The sequence below is a fragment of the Tenebrio molitor genome, chromosome 6 (assembly GCF_963966145.1).
Source record: "Tenebrio molitor chromosome 6, icTenMoli1.1, whole genome shotgun sequence".
NCBI classification, from domain to species: Eukaryota; Metazoa; Arthropoda; class Insecta; order Coleoptera; family Tenebrionidae; genus Tenebrio; species Tenebrio molitor.
Window position 1 is genome coordinate 2,413,886 of NC_091051.1, and position 26,995 is coordinate 2,440,880.

A 26,995-nucleotide genomic window follows, 5' to 3' on the forward strand; every position below is an offset into this window, starting at 1 on the left:
AACTAAACTAATTACCAACAAAGATATAAATGTTCTTTCAGAATCTCTTGACGAACATCCCACAAAGCGTGTTACTAACCGTTGAAAATTTTGGTGTGAAGGAGACAAGAGGAACAGAGTTAAGAACAGACAATAAGATTTTATGGTCGCTTTATTTCAGTATTTCGTCCGAAAAAATATTTTATCAGCAACATGATTGGAGTTTCGAAGACAAGACAAATCACAAAGGAACACACCAGAATATCAACGAAGATGCCGCAAAAGTCGTGAAACTGAAACAGATTCAATTAATAAAATGTAATTAGTTGGGACGTCGATTTTGGTAAAAATACAATTTCGAAGTTGCTGAAGTGAGTGGATTCTTTCGGGTTTCCTACTACGACAAAAATGACCAAAACGTGAATCAAGTACATGGAGTAGGTGAGTTTTCCCAAAACGACAAATACCGGATGGGAAAGGAAAGTGTTAACACAACCTGAAAAAAACAAAGTATAAAGTGTCAGAAGTGGGGACTTTTACCTCCGCGTCCGGTGCTGCAGCTGTAAATGATGGAGCACACCGCAAGAGACCAAATAGGTCTCGACAGAGAATTGAAAAATGCTGATCTGGTCACGTCGTAATTGTTCCTCATGAAGACCACGTGATATAAGACGAGAGCGAGCATCGAACACAGTGAAACCAACCAGAGAGTGATGTTGACCAGCCGCGAAATTGAATTCTTCTTATTTTTATTTTGGTAGAGGAAGTACCCGAAGACTATTCCGATCAACCAGGCGGGCATGTGGGATAATGTAGAGAAATAAACATAAACAAGATCTTCCTGCTTAAGTCTAGAAAAGAATTTGTACGAACTTCACAAGCAGGCTTCAGATTTCTTACTTGTAAAACACTAAGAATTCAACATGTTTGACAACTGTTATGGTCCAGGTGTACACGATAGAAACAAAACACAAGACGATGATGACGAGAAAGGTTCTGGTGGGGTTTTTCTTGATTGAGAAGAGAATCAAAGGCGCCATTGCGTACAGTTGGGTGTCCACTGACAAGTACCACGTTTGCTGGATGCACTATCGATTTGTTTAGGTCACACTGTACCTCAAGTACCGCTTACCCTGTCGTCGTACTTGATGAAATTGTTGACAAAGAATAGGGTAGTCCACCAGGTTTCCTTACAATTTGTCAGGTGCTGCTTGAGGACGGCATGCCAAACAGGTCCTTCCGTAACATACTTGACTACACTGATAGAAATCAAAATGGTTGCCGCTAAAGCGGGAACAAGCCGCAAGAGTCTGAACAGGTAAAACCAATGCAGCTTGATGCTAAATTTCTCCAAGTACTTCATATGGACGTAGGTAACCAAGATTCCGCTCATACAGAAGAAAGTCTCGACGGCATAGGATGACGCGAAGAAGACAGAATTTTCGATGCGTTGTTGCCACTGGAATTGTGATAATTTAAAATTTGTATTTACACAAAAGCAGTACTACGAGTACCTCTGTCATAACGTACAGATTGTTGGTGTTGGAGGCATAAATTCTAATAATAAATAAATGAGCAACTATCACCCACACCATGGTCAAGACTCTGATCCCATTCAAACACTTCAAATTATCATTTTCGCAATGGGTCCCCAACAACTTCTTCCCGTTGGTATAAAGCGAAAACACCACAAACAAGTCTGGTTTCTTCCGCAGCATCCGCAAATAAAAGTCGTAAGCGGTACTGACTGCCACGACAGCCAAGACGATGCCAAAAAAACAACTAAAACTGGTTGGAGGAATGACAAGTTGTGTTGAGCGACTTACAAAACGTAAGCATCAATTGGAGATGCGATCGGTTTGGTCCTGTAGGTGCAAAACTCGTCCTGAAAGGCGATGTGAAAAGGAGTTTTGAAAAGCGTCTCGATGCCGTTGCCCAACAGATTCAAATCGTTGACCGTACACGATTTGGGGATGCAGATTCCCAGATAGTTTTGTTGGTTCTCGAAAATTTGTGCCTTGGCTCTTTCATTTTGAATATTGAATAACTACAATTTGTGCGTCAAGATTACAATCAACATTTTTTGTTCTTTACCTGTGAAAAATACGCAGTTAGATTATCTGTTAAAATTATAAACGCGTTGCAGTATTGTCCTTCGATCACGCGTCCACCAACAACCTCTCTGATGTCCAGACATTGGTCATAATTGCCGTACCAGCGTAGGTTTAAGCTCAAGATACCAGGATTGACTTTACTGCTAGCGTCAAACACTAAAATTGATAAAAATGAAAAATTAGTCGATTTGGGGGAACAACGTACTCTGTAAAGCCCACAGTTTCATCTCGGACAAGTCTGCAAAGAATGCTTCCATATCTGAAGCGCATTGAGTTCCACCAATTTTGGTGTCGACCAGTTGCACCATTTCTGAGTGGAATAAATTCAACATCAGTTTTGGATGAAGACGTGAAATCTTGGGTTGAACAATGGGAACAAGAATTAGAACACAAATTGCAAAAATGTAGTTCATGGTGGACGGTTTAGCAATGGAAACGATATGCACCAACCAGTTTACAATTGTTAGAAACTTGCATAAATAGTGAATTTTATCTGCTATTAAGGAGTTTTAGTGATTAGGTATTAACATTCAAGGTGAAACGAACAAACAGTGTAGTTTCCAAAATTTTACGTTTTGGGGATGTGTACCGAGCGATCATTTAAAAAATAAATCGAGTTTGCTTTGGAGCCTACGCTATAGCATGGGTTGCCACAGGTAACACGCTGACTCGATTTATTTTTTAATTGATCGCACCGTATTATGCAGATTGAGCAAAGCAAATAATGTTGTATCTATTTATTGGAAATTATTTTATTATTCTTTTGAATATATTACATCGATTTTTAAAAGAATTTATTTAACTTTTAACTTCCAAGTATTCTTTTGTCTTTTGGAGCGTGGAGCCTCAATTTTCTCGACATTTTGCAAATTCTTCACCAACGCCACTGCCGGTGCTTCGAATACAAGATACAAAACAACAGAGCTCAACACAATAGTTGCAAAATAGCCACAGAACTCGACAATCTAAAACAATAAGAAATCAAAATAGAAATATTTTCGGATCAATCAATTGCAAATTGATGGAGTAAGCAGATTGTCTTTATATTGTACCACATATATTTTTTAATTATCATTTTGAAAAATTGTAGTAGGCGTATGAAACATTTAAAAAATGTCACTAATGGCGCAAAACATCGGCCAAACCTAGAGGAATTCAATTTTTAATAAAACGCTTATTTATTTCCAATGGTTCAGGAGTTATAAATTTTTTAATGAAGTCTTGCAACCCCGCTTTTTGAGAAAAAGATGACATACAAGTATTTTCATATTTGGTGGCGGAAACAAAAAACTGAGAAATGTCACAAAAATGTATTGTCAGTGTCAAATTTCTCATAAACGCCGTAAAAAGGAATGTCTAGGTAAATTTAAATTTTCACTAAATAGATTGAAAAAATAAATTCTGAGGAAACCAATTTTTGTCAGTGGTTCAAAAGGAAAATTTATTCTCATATAATCAAACCTATTACAAATTTTGTCTCTAGTTTGACGACGAATAACTTTCTTATTGCCAATTTGCTGCATTTCTGTCGAAATTACGAACGTCTTTGAAAAAAAGTGTCGCCATTTTGAAAATATGTATTTTATTTGAACTTGGAGCAATCGATTACAGTCGGCTACTAATTTTCATATTAATACGATTTGGGGAAATCAGAAAGTTTCTAAAAAACGGGCCACGTGAATCACCCTGTATATTCGCTATACCAGCCAACTCCTGTCATGTCCTTGAAAGTACGTAAATTCGCATTTAAAATTTGAACGTGTTATTAAAAATGCTTCGCAAAATGAGACATTTATTAAACTCTCAAATTATTTGTTATTACATACTCGTAGTTGTTATTAACTTTATTAACATGCTGTGCTAATAATACCTCTACATAACCTCACTTTTTATATGATGAGATTGGATGAGATTTTTCATTCTAGGTCAAAAATGTACAATGTTGCCAGCTCTATTTTGGGTGTAAATTGAGGTGTTGGTGGTTCTCTGATAAAAAAAAAAACAGACTATAGGTTGTTGATTTGTTTCTAACTCGCAATCTCCCCGTTCAGCGTCCCCATCAGCACCAGGATGGTCTTCGGTCTTGAGTAAAAAATTAAAAAGCATGGAATTCTTGCCCGTGGCAACGGTTGCCAGGCATATGTTTGTGGTCATGACAACGGCTGTCAAGAAGTTGTTGATAGGTTCCAATCGGATTAAAATTTCTGTAGTAATTACTTTCGGTAAATAAACTTATTTCAACTTGATTTAAAAAGTGTTTAAATTTCATGTTCCCAATGTAGTACAAGGTCATTATAAATGATTGTCCCGTCACAGTTGGTGTCGAAAACCCACACAAATTTTGGATGTGCCGGCAGCTTCGCAACGTTAGACAAACTTGTAGATGCAGACAGATTTCCACTACCCCGGTAGCGCCACCTATCGGCGATTCTAGTCTCACTCATGTTATGAGGCTTGCGGCACATTCAACTACGTCACCAACGCCTACTGCGATGGGACAATCATTTATAATGACCTCGTATAAATCTGGCGATCAAAGTGTGGACGAGTGAAACTAAACTAATTACCAACAAAGAAAAATACATTTTCTTTCAGAATCTCTTGACAAACACCACACAAAGCGCGTTACTAACCGTTGGAAATTTTGGTGTGAAGGAGACAAGAGGAACAGAGTTAAGAACAGCCAATAAGATTTTATGGTCGCTTTATTTCAGTATTTCGTCCGAAAAGATATTTTATCAGCAACATGACTGGAGTTTCGAAGACAAGACAAATCACAAAGGAACACACCAAAATATCAACGAAAATGCCGCAAAAGTCGTGAAACTGCAACAGATTCAATTAATAAAATGTAATTAGTTGGGACGTCGATTTTGGTAAAAATACAATTTCGAAGGTGCTGAAGTGAGTGGATTCTTTCGGATTTCCTACTACGACAAAAATGACCAAAAAGTGAATCAAGTACATGGAGTAGGTGAGTTTTCCCAAAACGACAAACAACGGATGGGAAAGAAAAGTGTTGACACAACCTGAAAAAAACAAAGTATTAAGTGGCAGAAGTGGGGATTTTTACCTCCGCGTCCGGTGCAGCAGCTGTAAATGATGGAGCACACCGCAAGAGACCAAATAGGTCTCGACAGAGAATTGAAAAACGCTGATCTGGTGACGTCGTAATTGTGCCGCACAAAGACCACCTGGTATAAGACGAGAGCAAGCATCGAACACAGTGAGACCAACCAGAGAGTGATGTTGGCCAGCTGCGAAATTGAATTCTTTTTATTTTTATTTCGGTAGAGGAAGTACCCGAAGACTATTCCGATCAACCAGGCGGGCATGCGGGACAAGGTCGAGAAGTAAACATAAAGACTGTCGTCGGCATTAAGACTAGAATAAAATTTGTACGAACTTCACAAGCAGGCTTCAGTTTTCTTACTCCCAAAACAGTACGAATCCAGCATCTTTGACAACTGTTATGGTCCAGGTGTACACCATGCTCACAAAACACAACATGATGATGGCGAGAAAGGTTCTGGTGGGGTTTTTCTTGATGAAAAAGAGAATCAAAGGCGCCACTGCGTAAAGTTGGGTGTCCACTGACAAGTACCACGTTTGCTGGATGCACTATCGATTTGTTTAGGCCACACTGTACCCCAAGTACCACTTACCATATCGTCGTACTTGATGAAATTGTTGACAAAAAGTAGAGTAGTCCACCAGGTGTTCTTACAATGTGCCAGGTATTGCTTGAGGACGGAATGCCAAATAGGTCCTTGTGTAACATATTTGACTACACTGACATAAATCAAGATAGTTGCCACTAAAGCGGGAACAAGCCTCAAGAGTCTGAATAAGTAAAACGAAGACAATTTGATGGTAAATTTCTCCGAGTACTTCATATGGACGTAGGTGACCAAGATTCCGCTCATGCAGAAGAAAGTGTCGACAGCGTAATGTGCCGCGAAGTAGATAGAATTTTCGATGCGATGTTGCCACTGAAATTGTGATAATTTAAAATCTGTATTGACACAAAAGCGGTACTACCTCTGTCAAAACGTACAGATTGTTGGTGTTGAAGGCATTAATTCTAATAACAAATAAATGATCAACCATCACCCACATCATGCTCAAGACTCTGATCCCATTCAAACACTTCAAATTGTCATTTTCGCAATGCGTCCCCAACAACTTCTTCCCGTTGGTGTAAAGCGAAAACACCACAAATAAGTCAGGTTTCTTCCGCAGCTTCCGCAAGTAAACGTCGTAAGCGGTACTGACTGCCACGACAGCCAAGACGATGCCAAAAAAACAACTAAAAACCGGTTGCAGAAATGACAAGTTGTGTTGAGCGACTTACAAGACGTAAGCATCAATTGGAGATGCGATCGGTTGGTTCCTGTAGGTGCAAAAGTCGTCCTGAAAGGCGATATGAAAAGGAGTTTGGAAAAGCGTCTCAACGCCGTTGCCCAACAGATTCAAATCGTTGATCGTACAAGATTTGGGGATGCAGATCCCCAGATAGTTTTGTTGGTTGTCGAAAATTTGTTCCTTGGCTTTTTCATTTTGAATATTAAATAACTACAAATTGTGCGTCAGGATTGCCATCAACATTTTTTTTTCTTTACCTGTGGAAAATGCCCAGTTATATTATTTATTACAATAAGCGCGTTGCAGTATTGTCCTTCGATTACGCGTCCACCAACAACCTCTCTGATGTTCAGACATTGGTCATAATTGCCGTACCAGCGTAGGTTTAAGCTCAAGATACCAGGATTGACTTTACTGCTAGCGTCAAACACTAAAATTGGTGAAAATAAAAAATTAACTGATTTGGAGGAACAACTTACTCTGTAAAGCCCACAGTTTCATCTCGGACAAGTCTGCAAAGAATGCTTCCATATCTGAAGCGCATTGAGTTCCACCAATTTTGGTGTCGACCAGTTGCACCATTTTTGAGTGGAATAAATTCAACATCAGTTTTGGATGAAGACGTGAAATCTTGGGTTGAACAATGGGAACAAGAATTAGAACACAAATTGCAAAAATGTAATTCATGGTGGACGGTTTAGCAATGGAAACGATATGCACCAACCAGTTTACGTTTGTAAACTTGCATAAATAGTGAGTTTTATCTGCTATTAAGGAGTTTTAGTGATTAGGTATTAACATTCAAGGTGAAACGAACAAATAGTGTAATTTCCAAAATTTTACGTATTGAGGATATGTATATGCAGATTGAGCAAAGCAAATAATGTTGTATCTACTTATTGGAAATTATTTTATTATTCTTTTGAATACATTACATCGATTTTTAAAAGAATTTATTTAACTTTTAACTTCCAAGCATTCTTTTGTCTTTTGGAAAGTGGAGCCTCAATTTTCTTGACATTTTGCAAATTCTGCACCAACGCCACTCCCGGTGCTTCGAATACTAGATACAAAACAACTGAACTCATCACAATAGCCGCAAAGTAGCCACAGAACTCGACAATCTGAAACAATAAGAAATCAAAATCAAAATATTTTCAGACGCACTGAACTTGCAATTTCCAAATTGATGGAGTACCCAGATTGTCTTTATATGTATTATACATTTTTTTTTTCTTCAAACGTCCGTAAATTATGACATTATCCTGCTGCATTGATAATGCTAAAGTGTCACTTCATTGTCATGGCATCTAACGAGCTGATGAGCGGCAGATAAAGTTATTATCTCCGCTGAGAGCGGCAGATAAAGTTATTTATGTCCGCTGAGGGCGTCCGCGAAGTTATTATCTCCGCTGATGAGCGGCAGTAAAGTAAACTAGCTAAATCATTTGAAATTCCTACCTGATTTCTTAACACGTCTCACTGCGTTCGGCAGCCAATCTACCAGCCGCAGCACATAAAACTTCATTTTTGCTCCTCATAACATAATATACTATTTATTATCATTTTGAAAAATTATTGTAGGGGTTTGACACATTAAAAAATGTCCCTAATGGCGCAAAGGATCGGCCAAACCTTTAGGAAAAAACCATTATTTATTTCCAATGTTTCAGAAGTTATAATTTTTTTTTGCATATCATACTTAATGGAAGTGGCACTTTTTTACACGAAAAATCGTAGTGAAAGTAGTACTTTTTTGCATCTTTTTATTCCATCTCCTTTGCAATGACTGTCAAAGCATATTATGCCGGCCAAGAAATTTTTTCAATTCAAAAAAAATATTTGTAATCCGTACTTTATTGTCATCATGATTGCCGTCTTGATTATGAACGTTATTTTTTGGGTGGTAAATTTCAAAACTCTAAATTATTTTCCGTAAATAAACTTATTTTAACTTGATCTCAAAAGTGTTGAATTTCATACTCCCAAACTGGCTATGAAAGTGTAGACTAGTGAAACTAATTATGTAGTAATTACCAACAAAGAAAAATAAATCTTCTTTTGGAATCGCTTGGCAAACATCATACAGAATGTGTTACTAACCGTTGAAAATTTTGGAGACAAGAGGAACAGAATTAAGAACAGACAATAAGATTTTATGGTCGCTTTATTTCAGTATTTCGTCCGAAAAAATATTTTATCAGCAACATGACTGGAGTTTCGAAGACAAGACAAATCACAAAGGAACACACCAGAATATCAATGAAGATGCCGCAAAAGTCGTGAAACTGAAACAGATTTAATTAATAATTAGTTGGGACGTCGGTTTTGGCAAAAGTACAATTTCGAAGTTGCTGAAGTGAGTGGATTCTTTCGGGTTTCCTACTACGACCACAATGACCAAAACGTGAATCAAGTACATGGAGTAGGTGAGTTTTCCCAAAACGACAAATACCGGATGGGAGAGAAAAGTGTTGACACAACCTGAAAAAAATAAAGTATAAAGTGTCAGAAGTGGGGATTTTTACCTCCGCGTCCGGTGGTGCAGCTGTAAATGATGAAGCACACAGCAAAAGACCAAATAGGTCTCGAGAGAGAATTGAAAAACGCTGATCTGGTCACGTCGTAATTGTCCCTCATGAAGACCACGTGGTATAAGACGAGAGCAAGCATCGAACACAGTGAGACCAACCAGAGAGTGATGTTGACCAGTTGCGAAATTGAATTCTTTTTATTTTTATTTTGATAGAGGAAGTACCCGAAGAATATTCCGATCAACCAGGCGGGCATGCGGGACAAGGTGGAGAAGTAAACATAAGTAAGATCTTCCTGCTTAACACTAGACAAGAATTTGTACGAATTTCACAAGCAAGCTTCAGTTTTCTTACTCCCAAAACAGTAAAAATCCACCATGTTTGACAACTGTTACGGTCCAGGTGTACACGATGGACACAAAACACAAGGTAATTATGACGAGAAAGGTTCTGGTGGGGTTTTTCTTGATAGAGAAGAGAATCAAAGGCGCCATTGCGTACAGTTGGGTGTCCACTGACAAGTACCACGTTTGCTGGATGCACTATCGATTTGTTTAGGCCACACTGTACCTCAAGTACCGCTTACCCTGTTGTCGTACTTGATGAAATTGTTGACAAAGAGTAGGGTAGTCCACTAGGTTTCCTTACAATTTGTCAGGTATTTTTTCAGAACGGAATGCCAAACAGGTCCTTCTGTAACATACTTGACCACACTGACAGAAATCAAAATGGTTGTCACTAAAGCGGGAACGAGTCGCAAGAGTCTGAACAGGTAAAACGAAGACAATTTGATGGTAGATTTCTCAGAGTACTTCATATGGACATAGGTGACCAAGATTCCGCTCATGCAGAAAAAAGTGTCCACGGCGTAGGGTACCGCGAAGAAGACGGAATTTTCGATGTGATTTGTCCACTGGAATTGTGAAAATTTAAAATCTGTATTGACACAAAAGCGGTACTACCTTTGTCCAAACGTACAGAGTGTTGGTGTTGAAGGCATCCATTCTAATAATAACTAAATGACCAACTATCACCCACATCGTGCTCAAGACTCTTATCCCATTCAAACACGTCAAATTGTCATTTTCGCAATGCGTCCCCAACAACTTCTTCCCGTTGGTGTAAAGCGAAAACACCACAAACAAGTCTGGTTTCTTCCGCAGCTTCCGCAAGTAAACGTCGTAAACGGTACTGGCGACCACGACAGCCAAGATGATGCCAAAAAAACAACTAAAACCTGTTGGAGGAATGATAAGTTGTGTTGAGCGACTTACAAAACGTAAGCATCAACTGGAGATGCGATCGATTTGGTCCTGGAGGTGCAAAAGTCTTCCTGAAAGGCGATGTCGAAAGGAGTTTTGAAAAGCGTCTCGATGCCGTTGCCCAACAGATTCAAATCGTTGACCGTACACGATTTGGGGACGCAGATTCCCAGATAGTTTTGATGGTACTTGAGAATTTTTGCCTTGGCTTTTTTATTTTGAAAATTGAATAACTACAATTTGTGCGTCAAGATTGCAATCAACATTTTTTTTTCTTTACCTGTGAAAAGTACGCAGTTAGATTAGCTGTTGGATTTATAATCGCGTTGCAGTATTGTCCTTCGATCACGCGTCCACCAACAACCTCGCTGATGTCCAGACATTGGTCATAATTGCCGTACCAACGTAGGTTTAAGCTCAAGATACCAGGATTGACTTTACTGCTAGCGTCAAACACTAAAATTGATGAAAATAAAAAATTAGCCGATTTGCAAGAGCAACTTACTCTGTAAAGCTCACAGTTTCATGTCGAACAAGTCTGTAAAGAATGCTTCCAAATCTGAAGCGCATCGAGTTCCAGCGATTTTAGTGTCCACTATTTGTTCCATTTCTGAGTAGAATAAATTCAACATCAGCTGTTGATGGGGAAATGAAATCTTCGGTTGAACAATGGGAACAAGAATTAGAACACAAATTGCAAAAATGTAATTCATGGTGGACGGTTTAGCAATGGAAGCGATATGCACCAACTAGTTTACGATTGTTAGAAATTTACATAATCAAGAAGTTTTAGCGATTATTAATATTCAAGGTGAAAAAAACAAACACTGCAATTTCCAAAATGTTACGTTTTGGGAATATGTATATGCATATAGAGTGCGCAAAGCAAATAATGTTATATGTACTTAATAGAATAGTATTTTGTCACTGTGGATATGAAGGCTGCTATGTATTGAACAAAATTAAAGTGGTTATATCTTCTTCAGGAAGAGCGAATTTTTTTTTCTAACTATTTTTCGAGCTCCACTGGGTCCTTCTCTACCACGCTCTGAATTCGGAATTCGCGAATTTTGAGACACCCTGTATATTGAGTGATTCAAAATGATTGTGAATGTAAGTATGGCAACTCAATATGCAATTTTTTGTGGCAACTCTGTAGGTAAGATAGAGTTGACATTTCTTTGACAGTTCATAGTCGCGCAATTTTGAAAATTGTCAAGTTAATCTACAATGATGAAATAATGAAATGTCATACAAATTTCAACTCTACTTCACCAACACAGTTGCCACATAAATTTTCGTACATAGTTGCCATATTTATCCACAATCATTTTGAATCACTATTATAATTATGTATAATCTTGGTTAAAAAAATTTTTCTTTTTCTTCGTGTTCTTTTCTTTTAAAAAATCCTTCTCAATTCATTAGAAACTTTCTGATTTCCCAAAATCGTATTAATATGACATTTGGTAGCCAACTATAAACGACTGCTCCAAGTTCAAATAAAATATTGTCAAAATGGCGACACTTCCGGAAATACTGGAAATCGACGCCATGTTTTTTTTTATAGAAAGACCACATTTATTTCAAAATTGGATTCTACGTTAAATTTTTAGTTCAAAACGTCCTTTTGTCAACACTTATCTATCATCGTTTTTGACATGTGGCATCTTTTTCGCAAAAACCGGGGTTGCAGGGCTTCATTAAAAAATGTAAATAAATAATTGATTTTTTTAAATTTAATTCCTATAGATTTGACCCATCTATCGGCGATTCTAGTCTGACTCATGTTATGAGGCTTGCGGCACATTCAACTACGTCACCAACGCCTACTGCTATGGGACAATCATTTATAATGACCTCGTATAAATCTGGCTATGAAAATGTAGACGAATGAAACTAAACTAATTATCAACAAAGAAAAATACATTTTCTTTCAGAATCTCTTGACAAACATCACACAAAGCGTGTTACTAACCGTTGAAAATTTTGGTGTGAAGGAGACAAGAGGAAGAGAATTAAAAACAGACAATAAGATTTTATGGTCGCTTTATTTCAGTATTTCGTCCGAAAAAATATTTTATCAGCAACATGACTGGAGTTTCGAAGACAAGACAAATCACAAAGGAACACACTAGAATATCAACGAAAATGCCGCAAAAGTCGTGAAACTGAAACAGATTCAATTAATAAAATATAATTAGTTGTGACGTCGATTTTGGTAAAAATACAATTTCGAAGTTGCTGAAGTAAGTGGATTCTTTCGGATTTCCTACTACGACAAAAATGACCAAAACGTGAATCAAGTACATGGAGTAGGTGAGTTTTCCCAAAACGACAAATACCGGCTGAGAAAGAAAAGTGTTGACACAACCTGAAAAAAACAAAGTATAAAGTGTCAGAAGTGGGGATTTTTACCTCCGCGTCCGGTGCTGCAGCTGTAAATGATGAAGCACACCGCAAGAGACCAAATAGGTCTCGACAGAGAATTGAAAAACGCTGATCTGGTGAGGTCGTAATTGTGCCTCGTGAAGACCACGTGGTATAAGACGAGAGCAAGCATCGAACACAGTGAGACCAACCAGAGAGTGATGTTGGCCAGCTGCGAAATTGAATTCTTTTTATTTTTATTTCGGTAGAGGAAGTACCCGAAAACTATTCCGATCAACCAGGCGGGCATGTGGGATAATGTAGAGAAGTAGACATAAGGAAGATCTTCCTGCTTAAGTCTAGAAAAGAATTTGTACGAACTTCACAAGCAGGCTACAGTTTTCTTACTTGTAAAACACTAAGAATTCAACATGTTTGACAACTGTTATGGTCCAGGTGTACACGATGCAAACAAAACACAAGGTAATTATGACGAGAAAGGTTCTGGTGGGGTTTTTCTTGATGGAGAAGAGAATCAAAGGCGCCATTGCGTACAGTTGGGTGTCCACTGACAAGTACCAGGACTGATGGATGCACTATCGATTTGTTTAGGCCACACTGTACCCCAAGTACCACTTACCATATCGTCGTACTTGATGAAATTGTTGACAAAGAGTAGGGTTGTCCACCAGGTTTCCTTACAATTTGTCAGGTGCTGCTTAAGGACGGCATGCCAAATAGGTCCTTCCGTAACATACTTGACTACACTGATAGAAATCAAAATGGTTGCCGCTAAAGCGGGAACAAGCCGCAAGAGTCTGAACAGGTAAAACGAATGCAGCTTGATGCTAAATTTCTCCAAGTACTTCATATGAACGTAGGTAACCAAGATTCCGCTCATACAGAAGAAAGTCTCGACGGCGTAGGATGACGCGAAGAAGACCGAATTTTCGATGCGTTGTTGCCACTGGAATTGTGATAATTTAAAATCTGTATTGACACAAAAGCAGTACTACGAGTACCTCTGCGAAACCGTACAGATTGTTGGTGTTGAAGGCATAAATTCTAATAATAAATAAATGAGCAACTATCACCCACACCATGGTCAAGACTCTGATCCCATTCAAACACTTCAAATTGTCATTTTCGCAATGCGTCCCCAATAACTTCTTCCCGTTGGTGTAAAGCGAAAACACCACAAACAAGTCTGGTTTCTTCCGCAGCTTCCGCAAATAAACGTCGTAAGCGGTACTGACTGCCACGACAGCCAAGACGATGCCAAAAAAACAACTAAAACCGGTTGGAGGAATGCCAAGTTGTGTTGAGCGACTTACAAAACGTAAGCATCAATTGGAGATGCGATGGATTTGGTCCTGGAGGTGCAAAAGTCGTCCTGAAAGGTGATGTGAAAAGGAGTTTTGAAAAGCGTCTCGACGCCGTTGCCCAACAGATTCAAATCGTTGACCGTACACGATTTGGGGATGCAGATTCCCAGATAGTATTGTTGGTTCTCGAAAATTTGTGCCTTGGCTCTTTCATTTTGAATATTGAATAACTACAATTTGTGCGTCAAGATTACAATCAACGTTTTATTTTCTTTACCTGTGAAAAATAGGCAGTTAGATTATCTGTCAAAATTATAAACGCGTTGCAGTATTGTCCTTCGATCACGCCTCCACCAACAACCTCTCTGATGTCCAGACATTGGTCATAATTGCCGTACCAGCGTAGGTTTAAGCTCAAGATACCAGGATTGACTTTACTGCTAGCGTCAAACACTAAAATTGATGAAAATGAAAAATTTGCCGATTTGGGGGAACAACTTACTCTGTAAAGCCCACAGTTTCATGTCGGACAAATCTGCAAAAAATGTTTTCAAATTTGAAGCGCATCGAGTTCCACCGATTTTAGTGTCCACCATTTGTAGCATTTCTGAATGGAATAAATTCAACATCAGCTGTGGATCGAGAAGTGAAATCTTCGCTTGAACAATAGGAAGAAGAATTAGAACACAAATTGCAAAAATGTAGTTCATGGTGAACGGTTTAGCAATGGAAGCTATACCCACTAACAAGTTTACGATTGTTAGAAATGTGCGTAAATAGTGACTCTTATCTATTATGAAGAAATTTTACCGATAATTAACGTTCAAGGTGAAAAGAACAAACAATCCAATTTCCAAAATTTTACATTTTAGCAAGGTTTTGCTTTGTATTTATTTATTTTATGCTTTTTTTGGATGGCTGCAATAAACATTTATTTTACCCTCCACCACCCGGCGGCACGGCAATTTTGCCGGAGTACATACACTATTACGGATAATACTATCAAGTAATAGTTCAGTGCTTATCAACATAATTACCGGCGTCTCGCCTCCACATTTTGACTTTTTTGTGTTTTATATTCTGTGTCAATGTTAAGGAATTTCCTCACGATATGACATGAGTATAATAATATACCTTTTTGAATTATAAATTAAATTTTAATTTAATTTATTGAATTAAATTAAATTAATTTTTGAATTATTACTATCCCACCTCCACCCGGCGGCACGGCAATTTTGCCGGAGTACATACACTATTACGGATATTACTATCAAGTAATAGTGCAGTGCTTATCAACATAATTACCGGCGTCTTGCCTCCGCATTTTGACTTTGTTGTGTATTATGTTCTGTGTCAATGTTAAGGAACTTCCTCACGATGTGACATGAGTATAATAATATACCTTTTTGAATTTCAACTACCAATGTGTTATCTAAATCCAGAATTTTTAAATTTTTAAAAAGAGATTGCGGTACTATTCCCGTTGCTGAAATTACAAGTGGTAAAATCGAAATTTTTTCTAAACACCAAAGATTTCTCATAGCAACGGAGAGTTCTAAATATTTATTAATTTTTGTATTATATGTCTGTGTTATATTGTGTGAATTTGGAACAGCTATATCTAAAAGATATGCTTGCTTTTGTTGTTTATTTAAAATAATAATGTCTGGTCTGTTATGCTGAATGTGAATGTCAGTTAAAACTGTCCGATCAAAATATAATTTGTAATTGTCATTTTCTAAACAACTTTCTGGTTTATAAATGTAATGTGGTTGTGTATCCTTTAATAAATTGAATTTAACTGCTAAATTCATGTGTATAATTTTTGCGAATATATCATGACGTTTTTTATATTCGCTTTGAGCCAAAACGGTGCAAGAAGAAATGATATGTTCAATGGTTTCCCCTTCAGTTCCGCAAATCCTACATTTATCAATTATCGATTGTAAACCGCATATGTGTTTTTTATAATTTCTTGTATTTATAACACGATCTTGTATTGCAAATATAAAACCCTCAGTCTCAGGATGAATATTTGATTTTTTAAGCCATGCATGAGAAGCTTGAATATTAATTTCTGGCTGTTCTAGCTCTTTAAAATATCTCCCATGTAAAGACTTTTGTTTTATATTTGCTATAGTGTCAGGTATATTTGGCTCAACAATATCTGAAATTATATTATCACTTAAATTTAAAGGTGTGTAGCCTTTATCCGCTGAAACCAAAGCATTAAAAAAAGTGTTATCACGAGCTCTATTAAGAAAATAATTTTTTAGTGAAGCAATTTGATTATGTTGTAGAATTTCTAGATTTGAAAAACCCCTGCCACCATTTTCGCGTGGTAAATTAAATCTTTCAATAGCAGATTTGGGGTGATGTTTACAAAATTTTGTAAAGAGAACTCTAGTTTGAATATTTATATTCTGTAAATTAGTTTTGGACCATTTTATAATACCAAAAGAATAGGTCAACAATGGAACAGCATATGTATTAACTGCTTTAATTAAATTATTACCGTTTAATTTTGATTTTAAAATAGATTTAATTCTTAAATAAAATTGTTTTTCTAAATTTTCTTTTATAATTGAATGTTGAATATGATTTGATTGATTAATACCTAAATATTTATAAAATTCTCCTTTATTTAAATTTTTAATGATTTCTCCTTCTTTAGTTATATATTCTAAATTTTCGTAATGACCGCGACATATTGATTGCGTTTTACACTTATCAATACCAAAACTCATGCTAATATCATTTGAGAAATTTTCAGTTATTGTTAATAAAGATAAAATGTGGTTCTTTTTAGATGCATAAAGTTTTATGTCATCCATATAAAGAAGGTGATTTAATTTTGATAGTGTGGTATTATTATGTCTAATATTAAAACCGTATCCAGTGCTATTTAATAGATTTGTCAAAGGATTAATGGCTAGACAAAACCATAAAGGACTTAAAGAATCTCCTTGATAAATTCCCCGTTTAATTTGAATAGGCTCGGATTTTAATTTAGTATTGTTTATTGATAAATTTAAAGTAGTTCTCCAAAATGTCATTACATGTGATAAAAAGTTAATCAAATCCAAATTAATTTTATAAATTTTAAGAATTTTAATTAACCATGAATGTGGTACTGAATCATAGGCTTTTTTGTAGTCTATGAATGCGGTATAAATATTTCTATTATTTTTTCTAGCTTGTTCCATTATTACCGTATCTATTATGAGTTGTTCTTTACAACCAAAACACTCTTTAACACAACCTTTTTGTTCTTCATTAAGTATATTTAATTTTTGACAATGGTCGTAAATTATTACCTTAATGGAAGATGTCATAACTTTATAAATTGTAGGCAGACATGTGATTGGCCTATATTTTGATGGATTTTTAGTATCGGAATCTTTTGGTTTCAGATATGTTATACCATGGGCCAAAAACTCTGGAAATGTGTTAGGTTCCCTAATAAATCCGTTAAAGTGATCAAGTAAGCATTTATGAATACAAGTAAATTTTTTTAACCAAAAGTTATGAATTTGGTCACCTCCAGGGGATTTCCAATTATGTGAACTATTAATATTTTTAACTAAAATTTCAAGGCTAATTTGAATATGATGTGGATTATTACTATCTGGTATCTCATTTTCTAAATTAGGAATCCATTCTGCCTGATTATTAAATTGAACTTCATTTGACCATATGTTTGACCAGAATTCTTTAATTTCATTTATATTTGGTATACCATTATTATTTTGAGTTTTATTATCTGCTAAATTTTTGTAAAACAACTTCTCATTATTTCTAAATAGTTTGTTTTCAAATTTCCGTTGTTTATTATTTTTATATCTTTTTAATCGTTTAGAATAAATATTCAATTTTTGTAATAAAGTGTCTTTAATTTCTATTAATGTTTCATTATATTCGTTATATTTTAAACAATGTATTCTGTTTTTATTTAAAATCGATTGAATACAGTTATTTAGATGATTAGAATTTATACCCTTTAAATATTGAGTTATTCTACCTAAATCTCGTCTGATATTATTAATACGTTTATTTAGTCTTTGTTCCCATTTTGGTAATTCTTTCGCTTTTATATTATTTGTCTGGCCAATTTCTTTTGATCCATTTAATCTGATAATTGTTAAAGCTCCACTATATATAATACTGTGTAATTTTTTAAAACTTGTCGTGTTATTTACAAATTTAGGTAAAATGAATTGATTTAAAATTTCAATCATTGCAAAGAATTTTTTGGAGCTTTGTTGTTTAGGTAATAGTGGTCTATTAAATGGTTCTATATGTTCAAATTCGTTCAGAGTTCTATTAAATTCATCTTCAATTTGTTCTTTAAAATTTTGATGGTAGTAAAAATTTTGATTAATAACATGTATATCATTATAACTCAAGTCTAAATTATTTATGTCGTTTTGTATCGTGTTGTTTGGTGTTGAATTATTTTGACAACAGAAAGAGTCATTATGATTTGGTAAACTTTGCGGTTCAACAGAATTTTCAACTAAATTATTAGAAACTTCATTATTGTCAGAATAATTAATTGACAATTCTAACTTTACATCATTTTTGATCTTTTCTAAAATTGCCGAAGGGATATAGTTTTTCTTCATAATGGCTCTCCTCTGGTCAGCTAAATTTTGAATAGTAACAGGAAACTGGGGGTACTTACTTTGGAATGCTTTAAATAAATCAAGCCTGTAAGTACTCACAACATCCTGTAGTTTCGTGATCCGAAAATATTCCCGTATAATGAAAATATTCATTTCCATAGTCCATTTTTTGCGTTTTTTAACTAGTGTAGCACCATTGGATTGCAGTGAAGCACTTGCAACAACATTTGGCGCGTTTTTATTAGAGAGCGAATTTATTGACATTTAGACAGTTGTCACGGCACTCTCACTATTATTAAATAAAATTATTATTATTATTATTATTATTATACTCTATCCCACCTCCACCCGGCGGCACGGCAATTTTGCCGGAGTACATACACTATTACGGATATTACTATCAAGTAATAGTGCAGTGCTTATCAACATAATTACCGGCGTCTTGCCTCCACATTTTGACTTTGTTGTGTATTATGTTCTGTGTCAATGTTAAGGAACTTCCTCACGATGTGACATGAGTATAATAATATACCTTTTTGAATTTCAACTACCAATGTGTTATCTAAATCCAGAATTTTTAAATTTTTAAAAAGAGATTGCGGTACTATTCCCGTTGCTGAAATTACAAGTGGTAAAATCGAAATTTTTTCTAAACACCAAAGATTTCTCATAGCAACGGACAGCTCTAAATATTTATTAATTTTTGTGTTATATGTCTGTGTTATATTGTGTGAATTTGGAACAGCTATATCTAAAAGATACGCTTGCTTTTGTTGTTTATTTAAAATTATAATGTCTGGTCTGTTATGCTTAATATGAATGTCAGTTAAAATTGTTCTATCAAAATATAACTTGTAACTGTCATTTTCCAAACAACTTTCTGGTGTATAACTATAATGTGGTTGTGTATTCTTTAATAAATTGAATTTAACAGCTAAATTCATGTGTATAATTTTAGCGAATATATCGTGTCGTTTTTTATATTCGCTTTGAGCCAAAACGGTGCAAGAAGAAATAATGTGTTCAATTGTTTCCCCTTCAGTTCCGCAAATCCTACATTTATCAATTATCGATTGTAAACCGCATATGTGTTTTTTATAATTTCTTGTATTTATAACACGATCTTGTATTGCAAATATAAAACCCTCCGTCTCAGGGTGAATATTTGATTTCTTAAGCCATGCATGAGATGCCTGAATATTAACTATATTATTATTATTATTATTATTATGCAAGTAAAGACCGATCAAATTAATTTGTAATCCAGTTGTCCATGCATCCGAAATTCTATGTCGTTACTTGATCTCCACCATTTAAATTTCCGGTTAAAGTTGGCGTTGAAGAGTCGATTGTGAACGCGTCAGCTGTGTAAATCTTACCTCATTTTTTGTGTTGTTTGTGTTTTTACACGAGTGGTGCGTTCACAATCGACTCTTCACCGCCAGCTTTCACCAGAAATTTAAATGAACATCCGATACTTCCAGTAAAGTAGAAATTTCGCGGTGAAAGTGTAAATGAGTGAAACTAAATTAATTACCAAAAAAGAAAAAGAAATCTTCTTTAGGGAATCTTTTGGCAAACAGCACACAGAGCGTTCAAAATCTTTGCGTGAAGGAGACAAGAGGAACAGAATTAAAAACAGACAATAAGATTTTATGGTCGCTTTATTTCAGTATTTCGTCCGAAAAAATATTTTATCACCAACATGACTGGAGTTTCGAAGACAAGACAAATTACAAAGGAACAGACCAAAATCACAACGAAGATGCCGCAAAAGTCGTGAAACTGAAACAGATGCAATTAATAAAATGTAATTAGTTGGGTCGTCGATTTTGGTAAAAGTACAATTTCGAAGTTGCTGAAGTGAGTGGATTCTTTCGGATTTCCTACTACGACAAAAATGACCAAAACGTGAATCAAGTACATGGAGTAGGTGAGTTTTCCCAAAACGACAAATACCGGATGGGAGAGAAAAGTGTTGACACAACCTGAAAAAAACAAAGTATAAAGTGTCAGAAGTGGGGATTTTTACCTCCGCGTCCGGTGCTGCAGCTGTAAATGATGGAGCACACCGCAAGACACCAAATAGGTCTCGACAGAGAATTGAAAAATGCTGATCTGGTCACGTCGTAATTGTGCCTCGTGAAGACCACGTGGTATAAGACCAGAACAAGCATCGAACACAGTGACACCAACCAGAGAGTGATGTTGACCAGCTGCGAAATTGAATTCTTTTTATTTTTATTTTGGTAGAGGAAGTACCCGAAGACTATTCCGATCAACCAGGCGGGCATGCGGGACAACGTGGAGAAGTAAACATAAAGATTGTCTTCGGTATTAAGACTAGAAAAGAATTTGTACGAACTTCACAAGCAGGCTTCAGTTTTCTTACTCCCAAGACAATACGAATCCAACATGTTTGACAACTGTTATGGACCAGGTGTACACCATGGACACAAAACACAAGATGATGATGGCGAGAAAGGTTCTGGTAGGGTTTTTCTTGATAGAGAAGAGAATCAAAGGCGCCATTGCGTAGAGTTGGGTGTCCACTGACAAGAACCACGTCTGCTGGATGCACTGTCGGTTTGTTTAGACCTCACACTGTACCTCAAGTACCCCTTACCCTGTCGTCGTACTTGACGAAATTGTTGACAAAGAGTAGAGTAGTCCACCAAGTGGCCTTACAATTTGTCAGGTATTTTTTGAGGACGGCATGCCAAATAGGTCCTTCAGTAACATATTTGACTACACTGACGGAAATCAAAATGGTTGCCACTAAAGCGGGAACAAGCCGCAAGAGTCTGAACAGGTAAAACCAAGACAACTTGATGGTAAATTTCTCCGAATAGTTCATTTGGACGTAGGTGACCAAGACTCCGCTCATGCAGAAGAAAGTGTCGACGGCGTAGGATGCCGCGAAAAAGACGGAATTTTCGATGTGATTTTTCCACTGGAATTGTGACAATTTAAAATCTGTATTGAGACACAAGCGGTACTACGAGTACCTCTATCAAAACGTACAGATTGTTGGTGTTTGAAGCATTAATTCTAATAATAAATAAATGACCAACTATCACCCACACAATGCTCAAGACTCTGATCCCATTCAAACACTTCAAATTGTCATTTTCGCAATGTGTCCCCAACAACTTCTTTCCGTTGGTGTAAAGCGAAAACACCACAAACAAGTCTGGTTTCTTCCGCAGCTTCCGCAAATAAAAGTCGTAAGCGGTACTGGCGACCACGACAGCCAAGACGATGCCAAAAAAACAACTAAAACTGGTTGGAGGAATGACAAGTTATGTTGAGCGACTTACAAAACGTAAGCATCAATTGGAGATGCGATCGATTTGGTCCTGGAGGTGCAAAAGTCGTCCTGAAAGGCGATGTGAAAGGGAGTTTTGAAAAGCTTCTCGATGCTGTTGCCCAACAGATTCAAATCGTTGACCGTACACGATTTGGGGATGCAGATTCCCAGATAGATTTGTATGTTCTCGAGAATTTGTGCCTTGGCTTTTTCATTTTGAATTTTCAATAACTACAATTTGTGCGTCAAGATTGCAAACAACTTTTTTTTTCTTTACCTGTAAAAAGTACGCAACCATATTAGCTTTTGGAATTATAAACGCGCTGCAGTATTGTCCTTCGATCACGCGTCCACCAACAACCTCTCTGATGTCCAGACATTGGTCATAATTGCCGTACCAGCGTAGGTTTGCGTTCAAGACACCAGGATTGACTTTACTGTTAGCGTCAAACACTAAAATTGATGAAAATAAAAAATTTGCCGATTTGGGGGAACAACTTACTCTGTAAAGCCCACAGTTTCATGTCGGACAAGTCTGCAAAGAATGCTTCCAAATCTGAAGCGCATTGAGTTCCACCGATTTGGATGTCCACCAAATGCACCATTTCTGAGTAGAATAAATGCAACATCATTTTTGGATGAAGAAGTGAAATCTTGGGTTGAACAATAGGAACAAGAAGTAGAACACAAATTGCAAAAATGTATTTCATCGTCGACGCTTTGGTAACGAAGGCGATATGCAGTAATATGCACCAACAAGTTATCAAAAAGTTTTAGCGATAATGAAATGCGTTCAAGGTGAAAATAATATACAGTTCCATTTCCAAAATTTCATGTTTTAGGAATATGTGCATACAGAGTGTACAAACTAGATAATATTGTATTGAAAATTACATATTTTATTATTCTTTAGGATACATCGATTTTTTTTTAAATAATTTATGGTAATTGTTCACTTTAACTATTTCTGGAATTTTCGCATTTTTTCTGGCTTGACAGCATCAGGGCGTCCTCCTAGATTGTTTCCCACCATTCAAACTTTGTGCAAATCCTTTTTTTTTCCCTCTTGTTGTGTTTCAAGGTCGCGTCAAGGTCGCGCCAATGTCTTTGTATAACTAAAGGGTAAGGAAAATTCATTTGCACAAGGTTTGAGTGGTGGAAAACGATGTAGGAGGACGCCCTGAGGCTGTCTAGCCAGAAAAACCCGAAAATTCCAGAAGCAGTTAAAGTGAACAATTACTGAATTTATTTAACTTTCAACTTCCTAGTATTTTTTTGTCTTTTTGTCATTTTGCAAATTCTTCATCAACGCCACTACCGGTGCTTCGAATACAAGATACAAAACAACCGAACTCATCACAATAGCCGCAAAGTAGCCACAGAACTCGACAAACTAAAACAACAAGAAATCAAAATAAAAATATCTTTTGGACGCATTGAACTTGCGATTTGCAAATTACTGAAGTACCCGGATTGTCTTTGGTCTTGAGTAAAAAACTGAATGACGGCTTCGTGTGTCAAGTACATACTGTAGGTGAGTTTGGCCCCGACTGTGAATACAGGTTGGCTCAAAAATCTGTTGACGATTCCTGCAACAACATTCGTGTGAAGTTTCAAAGTAGTACCGACTCACCTCCATGTCCGGTGGTGCAGTTGAAAATTATGGAACAGACAGCGAGAGACCAGAAGAGTCTCGAAAAACTGTTGAAAATGGCCGAACGGAGAACGTTGTGGCCGTACTTGACGAAAATATGATGGTACAAAATGAGACCCAGCATGACGTGCAAAGAGACGCCCCAAGAAACTGTTCTGCTTTTGGCTGGGACCACCAGTTTTTTGGAGTTGTATTGGTGAAGCAAATAACCGAAGAACACTCCGATCAACCAAGATGGCGCGCGAGAGACGGGAGAAAAATAGACATAAAACAGTTGTGAACCATCAAGACTGGAAAAAAACTTGTTTGTGCTTGTTCTCGCAAGTATCGAATTGTATACTCCCAGAATGGTACGAATCCGATGTCTGTAACAGTCGTGGTGATGAAAGTGTAGACCGTTGAAGCTAAACAAGTCGAGAAGAGGACTCGGAAGGTTTTGGTTAAATTCTTCTTGAGACCATAGAGTACCAGTGGTGCCGTGGCGCAGAACTGAGCCTCCATCGACAAGTACCAAGCCTGCTGGACGCACTAGAAATCAATCAGAATCTGTCCAAATTGAAGAGTTACCTGATTTTCAAACCTGACGAAATTGCTGACAAAGAATAGAGTGGCCCACCAGGTGGTTTTGCAGTTTTGGGCAGTGAGTTTGGCAGCTCTAGTCCAAAATGGGCCTTCGCCCAGGTACTTGATCACGCTAAGGTAAATCAAGACAGTAGCCAAAAGAGATGGTACCAACCTACGATCAAATTGTACCATTGCGTTGTCGCAACTGTTCTGATCTAGTACCTGAGGAATCTGCGCGTGTAAAATCCCAAAGAAATTGGTTTACCTTCTTGGGAATATTTCAAATGGGTGTAGACGATCAAGATTCCACTTAGGGAAAAAAAAGTGTCAAGAGCGTAATGACCCGCGAAGAAAACTGAATTCTCCAAGCGATTTTTCCATTCGTCGATGGCGTTGATATTAATGGACGACAGTTTCGTGACAGTTACTTGGCTCAAGATGATCCACATCATGCTCAGTACCTTGACCCCATGGAGACACCTCAAGGTGTCATTGGAGCAACTGGTAGACACCAATTTTTTCCCATTCGTGTAAAGCGAGAACATCGTGCAGATTTTCGGATTTCCTCTAGATCCGCTCAAGCAAACGTCACAAAGTGTATTGACAACCACGAGTGCTGCAATTGCTCCCAGAAGAATACTGCAAGGGCAAATGTTGTGAGAGCTTGGGGATTGTGGAGAACTTACAAGATCCAAGAGTCGATCTCGTAAACTTCCATTGGTGTGTTCTTGTAGAGACACAACTCTTCGTCGAAATCTGGACCAACTGGAATCTTGAACTTTTCTTCAGTGTAGTTCCAGAAGCGTCTCAACTCTTCCACCGTGCACAACTTGGGGACACAAACCCCCACGAACATCTCTCGAAAAGTCTTTCCTTTCAAGCTTCCCCCCTAGAAATTGTCCATCAGTACCAAACATGAACAAAGTACCACCTCCACCATGTCCTTCAAACGGACGCTGCAGTACTGTCCCTCGACCACATCTCTCACCTCGAGACACTCGTCGAAGTCACTGTGCCAGTTCAGATTATAATCCAAAAGTCCAGTCTTACTGCTGGACACTACAACAGGAGAAGAACTAGTCGCAGAAGAAATTTCTGATCGACTCACTTTTCAAGGCCCATTGGTTCATCTCGTGCAAGTTTGAAATGAAAGTTTCCAAGCGGAGGAGTTCCAGAGATGCTCTCTTCTACCTATCGTCTGCAAAATCTTCAATTTGGTTCTGTTTAAGATGGAGGATTCTAAATGATCTGGGGGTAGACCACTGAGGAGGAGAAAAGAGAACGCAAAACTAACCTGCATAGCAACAAGCCTTGAATAGTTGCGGTAACAGTAGAAAATGATAGTGAGGTCGTTCAAGGTCAGGTTTTTAATTGTTTTTATTGGGTTACAAGGGGATCAAGACTAATTTAGTTTTATTATAGCAACAGTCCAATAGACTAAATTTTTCCTAAAATAAATCTATAATTAAAATTTTGACCTCTTTAGTAGCGTTATCAAGAACTTAAAAAATTATCGCTTTACACGTCATTTTTACATCCATTGTTATCGTTACATATTATACAGTTGTCAGGCAATTAAAAAGGTAAATTGTCATTTCATAGAAAACAAAGAGACTTAAAATGTAATTACTAGAATGATACTTAAAAAATATTATTTCTTTGGTAATTTTTTCAATTAGAAGAGACCTACTCATATCTGAAGAGTCTTTTTCTACTGGACTTACTTCTTTGTAAATGGTCTACCAAAGACAAGAATTGCATTTCAAAAGTCAAATTAATGACAACGGAACATGCCACGACGATGAGATGAGTACCACAGAACTGATGAAGCTAGAACCAGATTTCTCAGAAATCAGAAACGGAAAGCGGACCCGGTAACCACCCGGAGCCGACCCGGAGCCCACTGGGAAACCCACCCCGAAGACGGCCCGGAACCCATCCGTAGTCAACCCGGAGCCCACCCGGAATCCACCCGGAGCGGACTCGGAAACTACCCGGAGCCCACCCGGGAGCCACCCGGAGACCACCCGGAAACCACCCGGGGCCGACCCGGAGACCACCCGGGGCCGACCCGGAATCCACCCGGAGCCGACCCGGAAACTACCCGGAGCCGACCCGGAGCCCACCCGGAGATAACAATTTAGTACAAGTGTATTTTTTCCTGGTAGGCGGATGCGCGCGCCATTTACGAAATCCCGCAACAAAGTGCGACCTCCCTATTGGTTATTTTATTCCACTAACCAATAGAGACGCCGCATTTCGTTGCAGGATTTCGTAAATGGAGCGCGCATCCGCCTACCAGGAAAAAATAGACTTTAGTGAATATTTTTCCATGAAATTTTCACAATGCATAAAGCAGTGTCTGACGTATAAAACAAGGCCAAGAACTTGACCCAGCTCGCTGGCCACGCTGATATCCAGCTAAGTAACTGACAGCCATTTTGTAAGAGTTGCGAGTTAATCTGTCAAAATCAATTAGAGATAACTTTCTTAATACTTAATATTTCGCTTTGAAATTTTCATAGTTTATAGACATTGATACTCCTTTTAAAACAAGGTCAACAATAATTCAGGTCAGCTTGATGGAAAAACTGAGATCCAAATAGGTTACTGACATCCATTTTGTAAGCCTGGTGGGTTGGCCAAATTAAATTAGAGCTAACTTCTTTTGTATTTAGTTTTTCGCCTTGAAATTTTTACAGCGTATAAAAAGGTGTTTGCAAAACAAGGCCAACACCTTCGCTCATCTTGATAGAAAAACTCGGAGCCAATCAGGTAACTGACAGCGTTTTGTAATCTTGTGGTGCAATGTCTCAAAATCAATTCAAGATAAAATCGTTAATATTCAATATTTCTCTTTGAAATTTTCACAGTGTGTAAAGTGGTATGTCCT

General features: G+C 37.3%; 5 protein-coding genes and 1 long non-coding RNA gene across 7 annotated transcripts; all 6 read right to left on the reverse strand.

Annotated features, from left to right (window-relative positions):
* Window positions 1-140: 140 nt before the first annotated feature.
* LOC138133336 (nose resistant to fluoxetine protein 6-like) lies at window positions 141-2,545 on the reverse strand. The gene is made up of 9 exons (XM_069051209.1): window positions 2,299-2,545; window positions 2,074-2,249; window positions 1,806-2,026; window positions 1,494-1,761; window positions 1,112-1,438; window positions 880-1,067; window positions 520-830; window positions 333-475; window positions 141-272 (listed from the first exon to the last, which is right to left on the reverse strand). The coding sequence occupies exons 1-9, from the start codon at window positions 2,504-2,506 to the stop codon at window positions 141-143; spliced, it is 1,974 nt and encodes a 657-aa protein (XP_068907310.1). The 5' UTR covers window positions 2,507-2,545.
* Window positions 2,546-4,787: 2,242 nt separating this feature from the next.
* Window positions 4,788-7,184, reverse strand: LOC138133082 (nose resistant to fluoxetine protein 6-like). The gene is made up of 8 exons (XM_069050875.1): window positions 6,938-7,184; window positions 6,716-6,888; window positions 6,135-6,668; window positions 5,759-6,085; window positions 5,527-5,714; window positions 5,167-5,477; window positions 4,980-5,122; window positions 4,788-4,919 (listed from the first exon to the last, which is right to left on the reverse strand). Exons 3-8 carry the CDS (start codon window positions 6,213-6,215, stop codon window positions 4,788-4,790), a joined length of 1,182 nt encoding a protein of 393 aa, XP_068906976.1. The 5' UTR covers window positions 6,216-6,668; window positions 6,716-6,888; window positions 6,938-7,184.
* A 1,423-nt stretch (window positions 7,185-8,607) lies between these two features.
* Window positions 8,608-10,986, reverse strand: LOC138133576 (uncharacterized). 2 transcript variants are annotated; one of them, XR_011160420.1, is made up of 7 exons: window positions 10,760-10,986; window positions 9,955-10,710; window positions 9,579-9,905; window positions 9,347-9,534; window positions 8,987-9,297; window positions 8,800-8,942; window positions 8,608-8,746 (listed from the first exon to the last, which is right to left on the reverse strand). It is a non-coding gene; the product is annotated as an uncharacterized lncRNA (long non-coding RNA). The 2 variants fall into 2 exon arrangements; XR_011160419.1 differs by having other exon boundaries at window positions 9,347-9,905.
* Window positions 10,987-12,293: 1,307 nt separating this feature from the next.
* LOC138133099 (nose resistant to fluoxetine protein 6-like) lies at window positions 12,294-14,473 on the reverse strand. Its single transcript, XM_069050902.1, has 9 exons — window positions 14,452-14,473; window positions 14,227-14,402; window positions 13,959-14,179; window positions 13,647-13,914; window positions 13,265-13,591; window positions 13,033-13,220; window positions 12,673-12,983; window positions 12,486-12,628; window positions 12,294-12,425 (listed from the first exon to the last, which is right to left on the reverse strand). Exons 1-9 carry the CDS (start codon window positions 14,471-14,473, stop codon window positions 12,294-12,296), a joined length of 1,788 nt encoding a protein of 595 aa, XP_068907003.1.
* LOC138133531 (nose resistant to fluoxetine protein 6-like) lies at window positions 14,287-26,096 on the reverse strand. The gene is made up of 9 exons (XM_069051473.1): window positions 25,211-26,096; window positions 25,040-25,161; window positions 24,789-24,991; window positions 24,325-24,741; window positions 24,106-24,274; window positions 23,879-24,066; window positions 23,518-23,828; window positions 22,387-23,473; window positions 14,287-14,402 (listed from the first exon to the last, which is right to left on the reverse strand). Exons 1-8 carry the CDS (start codon window positions 25,230-25,232, stop codon window positions 23,241-23,243), a joined length of 1,665 nt encoding a protein of 554 aa, XP_068907574.1. The 5' UTR covers window positions 25,233-26,096; the 3' UTR covers window positions 14,287-14,402; window positions 22,387-23,240.
* LOC138133532 (nose resistant to fluoxetine protein 6-like) lies at window positions 20,221-21,876 on the reverse strand (the record flags this gene model as incomplete). The annotated part of the gene is made up of 6 exons (XM_069051474.1): window positions 20,221-20,359; window positions 20,420-20,562; window positions 20,607-20,917; window positions 20,967-21,154; window positions 21,201-21,527; window positions 21,583-21,876. Coding segments are annotated over 6 exons (1,395 nt in total), but the record flags the coding sequence as incomplete, so codon positions are not given.
* Window positions 26,097-26,995: the final 899 nt, after the last annotated feature.